The sequence below is a fragment of the Ochotona princeps genome, chromosome 30 (genome assembly GCF_030435755.1).
Source record: "Ochotona princeps isolate mOchPri1 chromosome 30, mOchPri1.hap1, whole genome shotgun sequence".
Taxonomy (NCBI): Eukaryota; Metazoa; Chordata; class Mammalia; order Lagomorpha; family Ochotonidae; genus Ochotona; species Ochotona princeps.
In genome coordinates this window covers 20270978-20290116 of record NC_080861.1, presented here as the reverse complement: position 1 = coordinate 20290116, position 19139 = coordinate 20270978, and the positions used below count along the sequence as shown (strand labels likewise).

Genomic DNA, 19139 nt, shown 5'->3' with positions numbered 1-19139 from the left:
GACCACAGGAATCAGGTGCCCAGTGGGGACAGAGTCCAGGTGCCCCTCCTGGAGGTCTCAGCCCCGTGAGCAGGGACAGGCAGGTGCACAGCACAGCGTACCCATCAGCATGGCCCAGTAGCTCCGGCAGCCGCTCAGGTTCATCAGGTTGACCTCCCAGGTATGCCGCTGGCCCACGAAGCACGTCCCAAAGTCCAGCCAGTTACTGGACAGCTGCAGCTCTGGCACAGCCACCATGGCCAGCAGGGGCACCTCCTGGGGTCAGAGCCTTGACCTTGGCAGGGGGCTCTGAGCTCCACCCCTAGCCCTGGGTCCCCTGCTTCCTCTGGGAAGAGCAGGACAACCCCAGCCTTTGCCAGCACCATCCTCAGCCAGGGGTGGGGCCTGTTCTCAGTCTGTAGTCCCCGCCTTCCCCACAGCCAATCAGCACTGTGTTCTGCCAGGCTCACCTCCTCCCTCCCCTTCCTTCCCCAGGCCCTGCGCCCTGCCCTGCCCCTGTCCCTGGCCACCTCTCACTGCCAGGAGCACCCTCTTTGGCCCGTTCCACTCCTTAGCCCTGCAGCTGCCCAGGGGCCACTGCTGAGCCTCCAGCCCCAGTGGACACCATGGTGCTCAAGTCCCTTGAGCCTGGCATTGTCCTTGGTCACTCTCTAGGGCTGAGTGTCCCTATGCATCAAGCTACTTCCTGGACACTCACTGTGGTTTCCCTCTTTCCTCCCAGGGCCCCCTAGATTTCCCTGAGCCCAGCACACTGCCTGGCTCTGAGACCCTTCTCTGACAGCATTGGCCTCTTCCAGGGAGGTGGTGCTCAGGCACTGGGGGAGGGCCTTGTCCTTGGCACCGCCCTTCCCCTCCATCCCTCTGGCCACCTGGGCACTGGCCTGAGCAGTCGGCTTGCTGTACACCAGGCGCAGGCTCTGTGTGAACACCATTTCTCGCTCCCCACTCGCGCTGTGCACGATGTCCACCCCGGGCAGCATCTGGTCAGCTGGGAGCCTCTGATAGGACAGCAGCTCCAGAGACAGTGAGAAGCACAGGTGCACCTGGGCAGCCACAGACACTGTCATCAGGGTGGCCCATGGTGGCAGCCTTCCCCACCCCAACCTCCGTCCTCCCTTCCCCAGGCCCAGCCCAGCCACATCCTGGCCCAGCAGCAGCCTGCGACACCCCTGCCTGGGCAGTTGTCCCACAGTCACTGTCCAGCGCCTCTGTCAGTGCTGGGACTAGTACACCTGCTCCCAGCGTCAGGGATGGGGAGGCGGGACAGGGACCACCTGGACGCTGATACCCCGGGTTGTGGTCAGAAGCTGCAGGTTTATAGTCAGGTGACAAGTGAATCAACTCCCCCACACACACACACACACACACGAGGTCATGGTGACTGCCATGGGAAGAGGCAGAAAACATTGTCCTGGGCTGAGATGTGGGTACAAGGATAAGGGGAAGGGGGAAGTGTTGGGAGATATTCAAAGGGGCACCCTTGAGGCTTGGTAGCTGGTGAGGAACAGACTGAGCACATGGCACCTGCTAAGATGCCCAAGTGAGAGGAGGCATGACTGGACAGCCCGACTGTGGCCAGCAATAAGGAGTCAGCATGGACAGTGCGAGTTGTGGCAGAGAATTCTCGCCAGGACCCAGATGCCTGGGCCTTGAGACACAGCGCCCTTGCCAGGTGGCTTTTGTCTGGTAGCCTTTTGGGCCTCCCTAGAGTTGCCTAGCATTTTTTTTTAATGTAATGATTTATTTGTGTGTTCATTTGAATGCAGAATGAATAAATAGAGGGAGAGATAAGAGAGAAGAAATCTTCCACCAAACTCTAGTCTCAGGGGTCCCACCGCAAAGTCCTGCAGGCGACGCCCCCTCCCCGGAATCTCCCTCCCCACCTACCGAGCCCAGACCACATCACTGGTGATGCCAATCAGGGGGCTACAGTCTATCCCACCCCCTGCCTGCCAGCCCCAGGCCAGGAGGGCTCACCTCGCTGTCCAGGCTCATGAAGCCCAGCGCGTAGCCCGTGTGCTCCACCTTGTGCTGGATGCCGGGACCGTGCAGCATGGGTGTGAAGGAAAGGAGGATGGTGCTGCTGCCCCCAGCAGGGACCACCTGGAGGATGAATGAAGCAGCAGTCTCCTTGATGGGCCACACCTGCCAGTGCTTGGCCCACTGCAAAGGGAGGTTCGGCCCCCTTGGCTCAGCCCTACCTGCTTGGGGCTGATGCTGAATGGGCAGTCACAGGGCACCCCCTCGTGGCCCTGCAGGACCACGGAGATGATCTTAGCTTCACCAACACCAGAGCCACCCTCTTCCACGTGTCATCAGGAAATCACCATGGCTCACTGGGCAGCCACTCCTCAGTGGGCCCAAGTGTCCGGCCTGGCCTGCTGCACAGCGCCACCGCTCACCGATGGGGCCGCAGCTCCAGAGCTGGATTCGGAGCCATCAGAGGGCTTTGGGGACAGGGAGGAGCTGTGGCTCTCAGAGGTGCCAGGGCACACGAGCTCATTGCCTGCCTCGTCTCGCCGCGGGAAGGGCGGCCCGTAGAACAGCAGCAGCTCCGGCAGCCGGTCCTCCCTGACCTCAGGCACACAGGTCTCCCAGTGCAAGCAAATGTCTGGGACAGGCATGGGGGGCAGGCGAGAATTGGGGAGGGGGAACTGGCTACACAGGGTGGGGGGCCCCAGGTCATGCTTGCCATCAAACCTTCCCAGTCTTTCCAGATGGAGGCTGGAAGCCCTCTTGTGCTTCAGGCCATGCCTGGAGCCTGCGCATAGGCCTGCATCTGGCCCGTCTTCCCTGTTCCTCCTGCCTTCTGTCTGCTCCTGCCTGCTTCTCCAGGGCCCCCATCCTCTCCCATGCCGCCAGCTAGCACCGCTCCCAGCTCAGGCCTCCGTGAGCCACAGACCTCTCCAGTCCCCAATGTCTGTCCACAGCTACTACCCTGCTTGGATCACCCATTCCCCGGCTCTCACCTGTTGCGCTGCTGGCTGCTCCTGCCGGGCACAGGGCTGAGGTCCACCTGACAGAGGCAACTCCCAAGTATGGCCTATCCCCACCCCCCACCCGCTAGACAGGCTCCCCCCGCCAGTAGACCCATGAGGCTCTCACCATGGGGGCTGGAGTTATGCAGGCGCAGGGCCCTGGTGATGGTGTCTGCTCCAGAGATGTGCGTGTCGAACCTGCAGGCAGGAGACCAAAACCCCGAGCTGCAGGCCAGTGCACACACGTGTATCTTGCACTTGGATCCCCAGCCCTGTCATTCCCATGGGATTGGGGAGCAGGGAGGAAGAGGAGTGGTGCAACCTGATGGGGAACCTCAGAGAGACTCCCTGGGTCTCAGGGCGCCCAAGATCTGCTCTCTGCAGCAAGGGGTCAGCCTGTTCCCTCCAGAGTTGGCCTTGCAGTGGGCCTGTGTTTATCCCTGCCCCAAGCATGGGAGGAGCCCTGAACCCCAACAGCTGTGCCCCTCTGCATCCTGGGAATAGAATGCCCATCCTGGGATCACACCCAGCCTGCCCTGAAGCCTCCCCAACCCATTATGACACCAACCCCCAACCTCGCCCCACCCCCACCCTAGCCACCACGGGAACCTACGGATTCCTCCTCCAGTATCTGACTGGGGTCTAGACCGTGGGCAGGACGGCACTGCCATTGGCTTTAGCTCCAGGTAGAAGGGAGTGGAAGGGCAGCAGGAGGCGGTCGGGGAAGGGAGCGCATCTTTAGTGCACAGGCTGGTCGGCAGGGGACTCCCCTCCCTTGGGGAAGGCCTGAGTGCTCTCCTCTGGCTGCCCCAGGCTCCTCTCCCCCCATGTGTTGAGAGCCTGCTGCCTGGTAGGGGCACCCACCAGGGGCTTCACCCCTGTGCTACTCAGCTCCTGACTCTGCTGCTGGACTCTGGCCTGGAAGCCGGTGACCATCGCCCACCTCTCTTCCATTACTGTCGTGTATGGGGTGCAACTGAACACTCTAATCTGGGTACCAGTTCCCTATTCCAGATGCTGCTTTAGCTCATGAATTTTATTTTGTTTGCCAGTGATAGACCTGTGTGCTAGATCTGCCAACCACCAGCCGAGTACAGACCTTCATTATGCAAAGAGAAGTCCGTTCCCGGACCTTTCCCGAGCAGTGGAGGACTGAACAGGAGAGGACCACGAGTGGGAAAGACAAGCCGGGTAGCTGAGACAAAGGTTTTATACACCCTCTGACATGGGTGCTGGCATCAGCCCTGCTTGGGGCCTGATAGGACAGGGAATGTTGGCCTTTGCCCATGATTGGCACATATGTGGCCTTGGCTGCCTTCGGGGCGAGCCAGATCTCTGGCTGAGGTCACTTTGGTGTCCACCCGCTTTCTGTAACCGCAGTAACCATCACTATGTCCTGTTTTTTATGAATGCTTGTCTGCTAGGGCTTTTCCCATGCTTCTCCTTCTGGCCTCCATGTCCTCGTGTCACAGTGCACGTTCCGCTGGTGGCCGGCTTGGCATCTAATCACCACACACTGGAGAGGGTCAACTTGCATGACAGACATGAATAAGATGATATATGCTGGACAAAGTGGAACATCCTAGCCACCCTGTATAAAAACACCTTATTCAACTGATTTTTTCAAAAGCTCCATCCATGTGTGGGATGCACCCACATATGGTAATGAACTAGTAGTCATCTTAGTAAGTTCAACTCATTTTGTGGTTGTATTGGTTCAACTCATTTTGCAGTCGAATTCCTTTTTGTCCTTATTCTTTGACTCTTCTGAGACTGTTGGCCTCTCTTCTGCATTTCAGCTGGATGAAGTGCCCAGTTGACCAATTCTCTTTGCCAAAGCCCCCAAAATGTCTGCTTTTCTGACTCATCTTGGTTTTGTTAAAATTAGATATGTTTGTTTTATCTGAAAGGTAGCATCATACAGAGAATGGGAGAGACAGAGAGTTTCTGTCCACTGGGTACATTCCCCAAGTGACCACCACATGCTGGGCTGGGCCAAGCTGAAACCAGGAGCCAGGAGCTTCATCCAGGTCTCTCATGTTGGTGACAGGAGCTCGAGCACTGGGTCATCTGTCACAGCCTTCCCAGGTACATTAGCACGGAGCTGCACTGGAGGTGGGGCAGCCAGGACTCAAACTGGAGGCTGCAGTATGGGATGCTGGCAATGCCAGTTTCAGCTTAGCCCACAGTGCCATGGCACCAGCCCCCACTCCTTCCCTTAATCTCATTGTGCATTCCTCTCATGCTTAAAGCTGTCTTCCATGCACCATCCTGCCACAGCAGTGCCGAACCATTGCTGACAGTCCCAGCATCTGCATATAACCCTGGTTGATTACTCTGGCCTCCACTGATTCAAAGCGGGGACTGGATCACCCGCTCTGAGGCTCTAGTCTCTTGGCTTACTGTTAATCCGGGAGAGTCTCAGTGTGGGGAAATCTCCCATCAGAGAAGGCAGGTTCTGCTGGGAGTCATAGGGGGCCCCAGCCCTGGGTCTCTTCAGCCCCGCAGAGGCTCTCAAAACAGGCTCTGCAGCTTCCTCTGCTCTCCCTGCTGCTGTTCCCCCAGCCATGTCCTTGTGGTCAACACAACTTCCTCCGGCCCTCACCTGACCCTGAAGTGTGTCTGCTGAGCCGGCATCTATTGGTCTCCGGGCCAGGAGCCCTATGCCCAAGTCTCAGCATGCAAGCCGCCTACCTGGACCCCAATCCTGGCCATTCCTGATTCAGGCGTGCGTGTGTGTGTGTGTGTGTCTGTGTGGCTTTACCCAAAGGAAGAACTTGCCGAGGCATCTCCTACCTTTGGCAATGCAGTTACTGCCTCAGTTTCACTGTAGACCAAGTCCCCATTGAGCGAGCTTAGGCATCACTTCGGACTACGCAGTGCCTTGTATAAAAGTTCAAGTCTTCAATGTACTAAACATGGCGGGTTTGCTAGGCCACCAGGGCACATCTAATGAAGTAAGGAGGGGACTGCCCAGGAGGCAGGAAGCCATCCCCTCCTTTCTGGTCAGTGGTACCCCACCTCCCCCTCCCCAGGAAGTGGTACCCCAGAGATCATGAGCTGCGGCCTTTCTCTGAACAGATGGCAGAAGGAGAGACATCCAAGGCAGATCTCAGGAGCAGCAATGTGGCAGAAGTGCCCGGGCACCCCCTGGTGATGCTGCTCCGCCGACTGGAGGCTGCGGACACCTGGCACGAAGATAAGCTCACCAACATCCTGAGTGCCGTGGGCAAGTTTGGCACCTTCCAGAGGCAGCTGGTGGCCCTGACCTTCATTCCCAATATCCTATCGGCCTTCTTCCTCTTTCCTGACCAGTACATGCTCACAGACCCCAAGCCCTACTGTAACACCAGCTGGATCCTGGCTGTGGGCCCCAACCTCTCGGAGATCGAGCAGCTGAACCTCACCCTGCCCCGGGCACCCGACGGCGGCTTCCTGACATGCCTCATGTACCTGCCCGTGCCCTGGGACCTGGATGCCATCATCCAGTTTGGCCTCAACCACACGAGCTCTTGCCAAAATGGTTGGATCTACCCTGAAGCCGAGAAGCGATCGCTAATCAATGAGGTATGCCTTGGCTGCGCCTCAGCTGGGAGAGAGAACAGAGCGGACCAAGCCACCTGTCAGGGGTGTGGCCAGGGCACAGCCTTGCAGGCAAGGGCAGATGGATTCCCGCTGCCTGTCCATCTGCCCTGTCCGTCTACCTTGGGGTGCGTGTAAAGGAGGGGGCAGATCTAGGGTGGCAAATTGGCCACCTGTGTCCCATAATCGTGACTCTACCCTCAGAACTCACAGATGGCAGGGAGTGAGGAAGAGGCCTCCCTACTGTAGTAGGGCAGACTGTGACACATAGACACACATGGGTTAAAGGCTGGGGCCAGGCCTCAGCATCTGCAGGTGCAGGGAGAGGTCTTGGGGCGATTCCCACCTTTGTTGCATGCCCTCACCTTGGGGTTCCCAGAGCTGATGCAGGGTCCTGACCTATGTCTGACTCCGCTCTGCCCAGTTTGACCTGGTGTGTGGCAAGGAGCCCGACAAGTGGACACTGCAGATGGTGGTCCTGGTGGGCCTCCTCATTGGCGCTCTCATCTTCGGCTTCTTAGGAGACAGGTGAGTGTCTGCCGGGTCCTCTAGTCCCTGGCTCAGCAACGCGCCACCCACTACCCTGCAGCTGATGCTGCACTCCATGGGCCAGCATAGCCATGCCCGGCCTCATACACTCCCCTTGGTGCCACAGGCTGGGCCGCTACCCCACCATGGTGCTGTCGCTGGTGGGCTTCATCGGCTTTGGCTTCGGGACCGCCTTCGTGAGCAATTTCTACCTGTACCTTTTCTTCCGCTTTGGCGTCTCGCAGGCCGTGGTGGGATATGCCATCAGCAGCGTGACTTTAGGTAAGGTAGGAGCCCCACCGACAGACAGAGGGGCATGCTGGAGAACCCAGGCTCCCCGTGTCCTCCCACCTTTGGCCTGTGCCCTAGCTCCCCCATGCCCTCCACCCAACCCCATCTCCTGGACCCCCAAGGGGCTTTTTTGGCTTCCATACAAAGTCTTATCTCACTTCCTGACCTCATCAATGGGTGAATGGATACCAGGCCTTGAGCTGAGTCGGATATGTCAGCCAGCCTGCTCGGGTTACGTGGTGATCAGGCAGGTAGCTAACACTTCACCTGCCAGTGTCAGTCAACAGAGAGGTGTGCTGGGGTCAGAGGAGGCCTGACTGGAGATGTTTTCTCTCTGAGAACTGGCCTGAGCCTGGCCAGAGGTGCTGGTCACCTGAAGCGCCTGTGGGCTGATGTGCTAAAAGATCAGACTTACTTCGACTGATGCTCAGACCGAGTAGTGGGCTGAGGGGGCCTGAGGAGGTTGTATTTGTGACAGGGCAGATGCAGGGCACAGAGCCTCCTGGCTCCCAACCCAGTCTGCCCCTCCAGGGCAGGGCACAGGTATCCCACACAGGCTGGGACGGGACCGCCCTCGAATCCTCCCTTCCTCCCCAACCTTCGTGGAGCTTGTCCAGCTGATCGTCTCTGTTCCCTTGGCCTCTTGGCAGTGACCGAGTGGCTGGTGGGCGAGCACCGGGCCCATGCCGTGGTCCTGGAGCACTGCTTTTTCACGGTGGGCACCGTCCTCCTGACGGGGCTGGCACACAGCATCCCCCACTGGCGGCTCTTCTTCCTGATGGCCGGGGTACCCATGTTCCCCCTCATCTCCTGCTTCTGGTGAGTGAGAGGGCGGGGGCAGTGCAGGGTGCTGCCAGCTAAACAGGGTAGACAGCATTTATTAAAAAAAAAAAAAGACTTATTTTTATCTGAAAGGCAGATTTACAGAGAGAAGCAGATACAGAGAGAAAGGTCCTCCGTCCCCTGGTTCACTCTCCAAATGGCTGCAACGGCCAGAGCTGAGTCAATTCAATGCCAGGAGACAGGAAGTCCTTTTGGGTGTCACAGGGGTTCATGGTCCCAAGGACTTGGTTTATACTTTTGTTGTTTTCCCAGCCGTAAGCAGGGAGCTGGATCAGAAATGGCACATCTGGGACACAAACCAGTGCCCATTTGGGATACCGGCACTTGCCGGCGAAGGCTTATCCTGTTGAGCCATCGCACTGGGCCCCAGACGGGACTTTTTTTTTTCATATGAGTAGGAGTATGATAGAAAGTAAAAGTGAGGCAAAAACATAAGGCAGTGACACAGGAATTACTGTCATTCCCAAGCAGAGCACAAACTTCCCCCACCGCTAAGTGCCACATTTTTCTTTCCTTTTTTTTAAAAGATCTATTTATTTTTATTACAAAGTTAGATATACACAGAGGAGGAGAGACAGAGAGGAAGATCTTCCGTCCAGTGATTCACTCCCCAAGTGACCCGCAACGGCCGGTGCGCGCCGATCCGAAGCCAGGAACCAGGAACCTCTTCCGGGTCTCCCACGCGGGTGCAGGGTCCCAAGGCATTGGGCCGTCCTCGACTGCTTTCCCAGGCCACAAGCAGGGAGCTGGATGGGAAGTGGAGCTGCCGGGATTAGAACCGGCACCCATATGGGATCTCGGGGCTTTCAAGGCGAGGACTTTAGCCACTAGGCCACCGCGCCAAGACCTCCCCATTTTCTTGATGTTTTCCTCAGTTAACTCTGAAGTTGGCAAATGGTTTTGTTCCTTTGCAGAGGAGTCTTCAGTAATACTGTGCCTCTGTCTCCTCTTTTGCTCTTGTTCACTGTACTTCTGGTTAGCAGATTCTTCTTGGGGCAGGTTTCTAAGCTGTGTCACCCACAAGTCTACAATTTGATTTTATTGATTGTGGTTGGCACACGGCTCTGTTTGCAATCACTTTTCCCACTCCCTCCAACAAGTTTCAGCTCTGGGTTCTTAGGTTAAACTTCTACCACAGACTTCGTAACCCCAGCTCCTGACTCCCCAGTCTCACCTCCTGTGATACTGTGCTGAGGCTGCACCATTGTCTGTAAAACCTCGCTCCCACTTCCAGGAGTTCCCAGATTAGGGAGACACCAGGTGTCCTGTATCACTAGGTTGTTGGTGGTGCTAATCTTGCTTAGAGCCTGTCAGTTGTTAGGTCTGAGGGCCACATGGACCTATTTCGACCTCTACGATGCCAAAGTCAGCATTATTTTCCCTTTGGGACCAGTGCAATGCACAGAGCTCAATGAATTTGCTCCCAGCTCAGCACATGCGCAGCTCACTATTTTCCCTGCCTTCTTATAGCCTTTGTCATCCTGTACAAAATGGCGCCTAATGTGCCACTACTAGAGTTCTTGGTCTGCTTGGTCTGAGGGCTACTTGGACTTATCTGTAAGATGCCATGTTGTTGCAGTTCACTGAGCCAGAAATGAATTCACTCCCAGCTCAGTGCAAGTGCAGTCCTGTCCCATCATTGCCTTTGCCTGCCTGCACAAAATGGCGCCCGATTCGACTCTAGGGGATGGGCTGGGATGTGAAATCCACCCTGTTCGTGCACTGCCCGTCTGGGACCTGCCATTCTGTCTCTGCTCCTGGTCAAATCAAACAGACCAGCAGGATGGGCAGTTCTTTGGGTTCACCTCCTGAGCTCCTGGTGAACGTCCCTTCCCACCTTGCTGCTGGTTGAGTTTTAGTTGCTAGTGCAGTTCAGCTCACCACTCACTGAATGCTGTTGGGGTATCATTCACTGCAACACCACACCATTGTTTCCACTGCTTTCCTGTGTCTGTCAGTCTCTGGGTACCCCTCTGCTGTCATTCTGTCCTCTCCTGTTTCCTGGAATGTATCCTCTCTCCTTCACACTGGCTAATATTTCTCTGTCTGTTTAAACGTGTCTTTACCCTCTTCTGCCATCTTGATTCTGAATTTTCTGAGTCTTTAACTTTGCCTCTCCCACCTGCTGTATTCTATAAACAGCCGAGAGAAGCCAAGCTGCCTGCCCACCTCTTGGTGGAGAGGTTCCTTCTGTCAAATGTCCTCATCACATACCCCTGGCCTGGGTAAGGGTCATGTTCAAGTGTGGAGACCCACGTGGATGACCCCAGGAGAGGTCATCATTGGCTATCTGTGATCTAATCAGCACAGGGTGTCTCAGGCCAGTGGCTGTGAAAGCCAGGGCCAACATTTTCTTGGGCAGTATGTCACCATGTCATTCTTAGGGGTATTCTGCCTGGTGCCTGGCTTGACCAGGTATGAAGTTGACCATCCGTCCCCCCAGAGCTACAGCTGGTCAATGGTGTAGTTCCATAGAGTGTCTCGTCAGAACGAGGTGGTGGTGGCGGCAATGGTGGTCCGACTTACAGCAGCTCTGTCGCTGTGACTAAGTCCCCGAGGCTGGGACTAAAATGGTAAAAATCCTGTGATGTTCTCTGCTGAGTGGGGGAAGCCAGCTGACAGTGGCAGGGGCAGCCAGCGCAACAACTGGCACGTGGCCCCTACACATGTGACTGGGAGAAGGCTGGCGGCAAAGGGGGCTCTGGTGCCAGGGTGGGCGCCGAGGAAGGAGCACAGGTCTCCAAGAGTGCAAAAGGCAGGAATGGGCAGGGTGGAGCGGCGGGCTTGCGCAGGGAGCTGCAGGAGCGGGAGGTCCCGGCTGATAGCACAGGGTGGTCCTTGCAGGGTTCTGCCCAAGTCGCCTCGCTGGCTGATGATGAAGGGCAAGGGGAAAGAGACCAAGCAAGTGCTGTGCCACGCGGCTGCCTTGAACCGGAAGGCCATTCCCTTGGGCCTGCTGGAGGAGGTAAGTGGGCTTCCCCAGGAGTGGGGGGCAAGGCAGTGAGGGAAACCCGGGGTGGGGAGGAGCCCATGGAGGTGGTCTGGAGTGGGAGAGGACAAGCTGGGGTCTGACCCGTGTCTCCCGCTGCTCCTCCGACTGCAGCTGCCGGAAAGGAAGGTGGCGAAGGGATCTGTCCTGGACTTCTACAGAAACAGACAGCTCTGCAAGATGACTCTGGTGCTGAGCTGTATGTGGTGAGCCTCTGCTGGCGGGGCGGGCTGGGGCGGGGCTGCAAGTGGGGGCGGGGCTGCAAGTGGGGCGGGGCCGCCGGTGGAAGCTGACCTGGGCCTCCAGGGGCGTGGTCTCGGGGTTTGCTTCTCTCCTCCCATCCTGTTAGCCTCCATCTGTGTGTGTGTGTGTGTGCGCGCGCACACTGGCTCCATTTCAGGTTCTGCATCAGCTACAGCTACCTCACGCTGAGCCTCAAGATCACAGACTTCGACATGAGCTTCTACATCCAGCAGGTGATCCCCGGCATCATGGAGGTGCCGGCTCGGCTGTGTAGCATCTTCCTCCTGGAGCGGTTCGGCAGGAAGTGGAGCCTGGCAATGACCCTGCTTCAAGCGAGCATCTTGTCCTTGCTCCTCATCTTCCTGCCCCAAGGTACTGCTGCCCTCCCCCTTCGCTGAAGGGCTGTCCCAGAGTCTTCCTCACTTCCTCAGACCCTGGCCTGGCCAGCCGGGAGTCGGGCTCCACCCGTAACCCCGACTCTGCAGCAGCCCTGGCTCCTCCACTCAGGACACAGTCCCACTCCCTGTGTCAGAAAAGCCACTCCAGCTTCAATGCTGATGGCCTGGAAAGAATGATCAATTTTCTATCGATCTACAGCTTAAAAAAAAAAAAAAGTAGGTCTAGACTGAACCAAGCAGAACTGTTTAAAACTCTCAGACTTGTTGGAGAAACTGGGAACAGATTCGCCAAAGAGTAAACTAGCACCAAGGGAACTGGGGCCTGAGGAGGCTGGGGCAGTGTACGGTAGATAGCCCACAAGGAGGCGCTCCCGGGCTAGCTGTACCTGGAGACTGGTTTCCAAGGCTGATCTGCCGCTGTCCGGCTGCTCAGTCAGGTGTGATGGGATGCTTCCAGCCAGCCTCTCCCTGCGGAGCCCTGAGCTGAGATCCAGGCCCAGGATGCAGCCTGGTGCTGAGTGGAGGCCCAGGGAGGAGTGGGCAGCTGGGGTAGGGGAGCTATCGCTGGAGAGCGGAACACAGACAAGGCAGAGAGGGCCCTACCAACAAGAGATGCGGGGACCGCGGCCAGCACCAGCAGATGGGATTCAGTGAGACTGAGTGTGCCTGCCCGCTGAACAGGTGGAGGGGACAGACCAAGCAGATGACCGGATGGGATGGGGGGCAGTTGACAGAGGGCAGGAAGACCCCAGGCTAAGGGGGCTTGCTGTGCTGTGCTGTGCTGCAGAACTCAAGTCCCTGAGAGTGTTGGTCATTGTGCTTGGAGAGTTCAGCCTGGCAGCCACCATCACCGTGTTCTTCCTCCACACTGCCGAGATCCTCCCCACGGTCCTCAGGTATGGCTTGAGCACCTGGCCTCACCTGGCAACATCAGGACCCAAGCAGCCTGACTCAGGCCCTTCCCCCTCTGAGGCTGCAGCCCACCTAACTTTACCCCAAACATCCACACACTGTGTGCCTGGGTGGCTATGTGCATGGCAGGAAGTAGGTCATCTGGTAATGGTAAGATGTGCCTGCCCTGTTATAACATGCAGAGTTAGGTTTACTGACGATATGGTGCGAAACCAGCAGGTGAGACAGCTGGATGCTAAACATCTGTTGTAACCCTCACTGTGCAGGTCAGAAGCATCACTTGTAACTGCAGTGTCTTCTTAGTTAGGATGAGTTTCCTTCCCATGATCCTATAGGTGTTTCCAGGCAGGTCATTTGCATTTCTTGGCAGAGTTGGGGAGCCTCCATTATCCTCTCAGCTTTGGGACTTACCCAGCGCCCCCAGGTGACCCTTTATACCACCTACCTTGTTCTGTCCACCCATCCTCCGTTTTATATGAAAGACAAGATTGAGGGAGAGATAGAGAGCTTTTATCTAGTGAAGGCTTACAGCAGTCAGAGCTTGGACCAGTTGAGGCCAGGAGCCGGGCACTCGAGCTGGGTCTCCAGCCTGGGTGGCGGGAACCACGTAGGATGTGCGCTGGCCGGAAGTGGATGCAAAATGGAATGGCTAGGACTTGAACCAGGTACTGCCCCCTCCTCTGCAGGGCAACGGGCCTCGGGCTGGTGTGTTTGGCCTCCACGGTTGGAGCCATCTTGTCCTTGCACGTCAACAACCAGATATCCTCCATGCTGACCGTATTCCTCTCTTGCCTCGCGTGTGCCCTGGCTCTCTGCTTGGCGTCGCTGCTGCCGGAGACCCAGAACCAGCCCCTCTGTGACAGCCTGCAGCACTTCTGGCAGACCAGGTGGGTGTGCCCTGACCACTGTGCCTTTGCCAGAAGGGCCATGGAGCCCAGGGCTACCCCACATCCCACCCTACCTGGCTCTGCTGACCTTGCCTGGCCCATGCACTCCTTTCTCAGTGTCATCTGGCTGTGTGGCCTGGGGAGTAGGGGGCTGCCTGTGGGGGAACCCCCAGGAAACCTCAGAACGAGGGTCTGGGGTTCCAGCTGAGACACAGCCCTGGGACCTTCCCCGTCCCATCTGGATGAGCAGCCCCTCCTGAGACTCAGTCGGGAGTCACGGTCAGTAGGAGCTTGCATCACTGCAGAGCAGGGAATATGGGGCAGCAGGGGAGGACACAGAGGTTCCAGAACTGGACAGCCTGGGCTTCTGTTTCTGCCCCTCCACTCCCTAGCAGGTGCACAGAGACATGACCCCTGGGAGGCTTTTCCTTACTTGCTTGATGGAGTGGTTACCTTGTGATAATGACATCCGGCTCTAGCATTGCTTTGTAGTAGCAACAGCTCCCATTGCTGGAGGGCTTGCCCTGTGGGGTACCTGCTCCGGGTAGGTCTGCCCCCTCTTTGTCCTCAAAACAACCAATGGCAGGGTGGGGCCCCATGTTACAGATGGGGAAACTGAGTCATCGGGCAAAAGCCATATTGTCCTGAGGATTTTTTCCCTCCAAGGATTAAACTCTCAAGAAGCAGCTGGCATGCCCAAAACCCTAAAGTCATCAGAAAAAAAAATGGAGAGTCTGAGCAGGGCTGGGCAGTGGAGGAGGCCCCATCCTGGAGCAGTCAGGCTGGGGGGGTCTGGTGAGGCCATCTCAGCCTGGCTGCTGTCCCCAGCTCCCTGAGAGACCTGAGTGAGGATCTGGATGGCAGAGCGCAGCACAAGAGCCAGGAGATGCTGTCCTCAGAGGACACCATATCTGAGGATGTGTCTGAGGAAGCAGCCAAGAACGCCATCTTCAATGCCCAGATGCTGAAACTGGACCCCTACCTGCTCACCGGCACCACCTCGGACACCTCCAGAAGCTGGGAAGACCCCTGAACTCCTTGGGTGGAGCTAGGCAGCTGGACCCGGGGGCTGTGGAGGCCAGGCAGTGGATGGAGGACCTGTCTGGCTTGGAGAGTAGGGGTCAGTCCAGGGACAGCCCCTGCTGCCTGGGGGAGCTGAATATGGGCTTCACACCCATTAAAGGTGCCATGTTGGTCTTGATATGTCTCTGTCACTGCTGGTTGTGTCCCTTGGGGCTTCTAGGCCCTGCCCTGCCATGCCTTGCCATGCCCTACCCTGCCATGCCCTGGACCGGGGGGGCCCCATGAGCTTCTGAGCCAGCTTGGAACCTTCAGCAAGACCCTCGGGGACAGTGAGGGGCTCAGGGTGGGGCAGACAGGATGGGCAAGGAAGCTGGTGGGAGCGCATATCCAGTGGGGCAGTGAGGGCAGGGCTTGCTTGCATACCTTTTATCCTGGCCACACAGAGCCTGGTTGCGTCCCCAGCTCCTCTATCACAGGCTGTGGTAGGAGTGGTGGAAGAAGTAACAATGAGGATGTTTCCCACCTGCTTTGAGAGCTGTCATGCTTGACCATGCCTGGGGTCAAGCTCAGATTTGGGACCACACCAGCCTTGTGCCAACTGAGCTGTTGATCTGTGGCCCAGCCCCCAAGCAGGGGTCAGCCCCGACACCTCCGATCACCGGGCCAGCATGGACTGCTCCTCTCCCTGCGAGGCCCAGGCAGGCACTCCTCTTCCCCGCTCCCTTTCTGCTGTATTTCCATGGATATAATGAAGGGCAGGGAAGATGGGGTCTGTAGGGGCGGGCTGGCATCTCAGCGCTAAATCCCCACATACTGCTTTGCCAGTCTATGGGCGCTCCCAAGCTCCAGGGTGCCCACACCAACCCTCTTGAGTATCCTTTCCTAGCCCCTTGGATGGCACCCAGAATGGGTGTGTAAGGGCCATATCAGAGGTCTGTGCTCCCGGAACAGCTTCTTGGGGCAGCCCAGGGTGCACCTGCCCCATGGAAAGACCACACCTACCTGGAAGTGGATTCAACCGGCACTGCTACAGGGAGCATGGGAGAGAGGGTGCAGGGTGCCTTTGTAGATGATGGGCTGGGGGCTGGGCCTCCAGCGCACCTGGCTTAGGTTTTTGCCTGCATGGTTACAGCTTGTCCCAGGCAGTCCCGCCCCACTGTGGACCTGAGCTGATGACACAGGCTTTAATGGACCCTGCTCCTGCTGTCCCGTGTGGGGACATCCCATGGGACTATGAAAAGCTTGAGAAGCAGGGTTCGTCTAACTCTGACAAGGTACCCAAAATGCTGATGAAATGGGTTACTCAATTTAATGAATTAATGTTAAAATCAACTGCAGTGTTTTAAAACAGCATTTTAAAATGTGACTGTTGGAAATTTTAAGGCTTTACCCGTGTCTGATTCACGTTCTATCAGGTTCCTCCAAGCAATATTTTTTTTAAATGACTGCATAATCCATTAAAATAATAATAATAATAAAGGAATGATTTGCTTGAATTACAGAGAGTGAGATCTTCCATCTGCTGGTTCACTCCCCAAGTGGCCATAACAGCAGGGCGAGGGCCAGGCCAAAACCAGGGGCTTCTTCCAGGTCTCCCACGGGGGTGCAGGGGCCCAAACACCTGGGCCAGCTGCTGCTGCTTTTCGTGGTATGTGAGCAGGGATATGGCTCAAAAGTGGAGTAGCAGAGACACAAACTGGTGCCCATTTGGGATGACAGCCCCACAGTTGGTGATTGTTCCTGCAATGCTATATTGCCAGATCCTCACAGGGTATTCTTAATTTTTTTTCTTTAATATCTTTATTTTTATTGGAAAGGCAGATCTACAGAGAAAAAGATTTTCTGTCTGCTGGTTCACTGCAATGAACCAGCAATGGCCTGAGCTGAGCCAATCCAAAGCCAAGAGCTTCCTCCAGGTCTCCCACACAGGTGCAGGGTTCCAAGGCTTTGGGCCGTATGGAACTGCTTTCCCAGGACAAAGGTAGGGAGCTGGATAGAAAGTGGAGCAGCTGGGACATGAACCGGCACCCATAGGGGATCCTGGTGCATGCAAATAAGGAGTTAGCCACCAGGGAGATCCAGCAGAAGCTCCTGGCTCCTGACTTTGGATCAGCGCAGCACTGGCCGTTGCAGTCATTTAGGGAGTGAATCAACAGATGGAAGATCTTCTTCTCCTTATATCTGACTTTCCAATAAAAAAAAAATCTTAAAAAACAAAACAAACAAACAAAAAAATGGCCTAGCGCCGTGGCCTAGCAGCTGAAGTCCTCGCCTTGAACACGCCAGGATCCCATATGGGCGCGGGTTCTAATCATAGCAGCTTCACTTCCCATCCAGCTCCCTGCCTGTGGCCTGGGAAAGCAGTCAAGGACGGCCCAAAGCCTTGGGATCCTGCACTCATGTGGGAGACCTGGAGGAGGATCTGTGCTCCTGGCTTCGGATTGGTGCAGCACCGGCCGTTTTTGTCACTTGGGGAGTGAATCATCGGATGGAAGATATTTCTCTCTCTCCTCCTCTCTGTATATATATCTGACTTTGCAACAAAAATAAAATAAATCTTAAAAAACAAAAGCAAAAAACACAGCTGTGCAATATCTTCATGTGATACTGACGATTAAATACCAGAGTGTATAAAATTACATGTGACATAGGAATTGCACCTTCCAGGAATCTGAGGCTTTCACAATGCAATCAACAAACGTCCCTTGCCGGCAGGGGTCTCCCTGTTTGCAGTCAGGCAGGACCCCTAGGAGGTCTTTGCACCATCTGGACCCTCCCCCATCACTGACACTGGCATATGTGGAAATCTCATCTCAGCATCTTTCAGCTACTTATGTGAGAGCTCTTCAAGGGCTTTACAAAAAACATATACGATGATACCCTAGTGCTTGGGCTCCTGCATCCCCCGTGGGAAACCCGGAAGAAGCTCCTGGATACTGGCTTTAGCCGGGCCCACCTCTGGCTGGTATGGCCATTTGGGCAGTGAACCAATAGGTGGAAGAGGGATGGAAGGGAGGAGGACAGAGAAAAAGAGAAGACACACACACACACACACACACACACACAGAATATCTTCCACCTGCTGATCTGCTATGGCAGAGACTGGCCAGGCTGAATCCAGGAGCCAACAGCTTCTATCTGTTCCCTCACATGAGTGCAGAGGCCCATACACTTGGATCATCTGCTGCTGCCTTCCCAGGCCCATTAGCAGGGAGTTGGATTGGACGCACAGCAGCCACGTGGTGTTCTGTATTGGTGCTGCCCCACCGGGAACTGCTTGCCACAGGTTAACTGAGTGAGCAGTTTTTCCGACTCATTTCGATCTAACTGGGACCAGCATCATGGCCCGCCGGGTCCCTGTTGGATTCTGGGATGCTCCACTTAGGACTTTGGAAGTCTGCACATGGCCACAGCAAGTGGACTGTTGCCCACATGGCACATTCTGACGGAGTTCTTGGTTTCTGGTTTTGGCCTGGTCCAGCCTCCACTGTCGTAGCCATTTGGAGAACTATCGAACAAATCAAAGAGCTCTGTCTCTCCATCACTCTGTCTTTCAAGTAAGTGGGTTTTTTTTTAATCTTTACATAAAAAAAATTAAGCTATCGTAGTTATTTGTTTTTAGTAACTATGCTGATGCAGAATCCCTCCCAGAGGGCTGAAGAGGAACCCTAGAGACAATGGTGTGAGAAGAAAGGGCAGAATCTATTTTTTTTAAGATTTATTTATTTACTTATTTTATTACAAAGCCAGATATACAGAGAGGAGGAGAGCCAGAGAGAAAAATCTTCCGGCCAATAATTCACTCCCCAAGTGGCCGCAACAGCCGGTGCTGTGCCGATCCAAAGCCAGGAGCCAGGAATCTCTTTCCGGGTCTCCCACGTGGGTGCAGGGTCCCAAGGCTTTGGGCCATCCTCGACGGCTTTCCCAGGCCACAGGCAGGGAGCTGGATGGGAAGTGGAGCTGCCGGGATTAGAACCGGCGCCCATATGGGATCCTGGCGCATTCAAGGCGAGGACTTCAGCCATTAGGCCACACCACCAGGTCCAGAAGGGGCGGAATCTTTATGCTTGTATTAACAATGAACAGTCGAAAACTAATGGACAAAGTACTTTGAAGTAGGAAGCTGAAATAGAAGTGCAAAATATGCCCATTGACATGTAATGAATGAAATAAAGTACAGAGACAAACGAAATAGAAAATACAGAACATAAGAAGGCTGAAAAGTGGGGCTTTCCTCCTCCCCCTTAAAGTGCCAGGAGTCCATTTAGCACTGGTCGAAAATGGCTGCTCTGTTTCCAGTCCAGCTACCTATTTGTGGACAGACCCTAAAGATGCTCCTGGCTCCCGGGATCCCATATGGGTGCAGATTCTAATCCCAGGAGCTCCACTTCCCGTCCAGCTCCCTGCTGTGGCCTGGGAAAGCAGTTGAGGATGGCCCAAAGCCTTGGGACCCTGCACCCATGTG

General features: G+C 55.8%; 1 protein-coding gene across 2 annotated transcripts in view; it reads left to right on the top strand.

The window, feature by feature from the left end:
• Window positions 1–14852, top strand: part of SLC22A14 (solute carrier family 22 member 14) — a 980905-nt gene extending 966053 nt beyond the window's left edge. The window contains exons 2-11 of one of the 2 annotated variants that reach the window (XM_058657205.1): window positions 6060–6545; window positions 6985–7088; window positions 7216–7370; window positions 8030–8198; window positions 11067–11187; window positions 11326–11417; window positions 11612–11826; window positions 12640–12748; window positions 13451–13651; window positions 14480–14852. In XM_058657205.1, coding sequence (XP_058513188.1) covers window positions 6060–6545; window positions 6985–7088; window positions 7216–7370; window positions 8030–8198; window positions 11067–11187; window positions 11326–11417; window positions 11612–11826; window positions 12640–12748; window positions 13451–13651; window positions 14480–14684 — 1857 coding nt within the window. In that variant the 3' untranslated portion in view covers window positions 14685–14852. Of the gene's footprint in view, window positions 1–6059; window positions 6546–6984; window positions 7089–7215; window positions 7371–8029; window positions 8199–11066; window positions 11188–11325; window positions 11418–11611; window positions 11827–12639; window positions 12749–13450; window positions 13652–14043; window positions 14290–14479 lie in introns of those variants that run through there. The other variant, XM_058657206.1, reaches the window with a different exon arrangement.
• Window positions 14853–19139: the final 4287 nt, after the last annotated feature.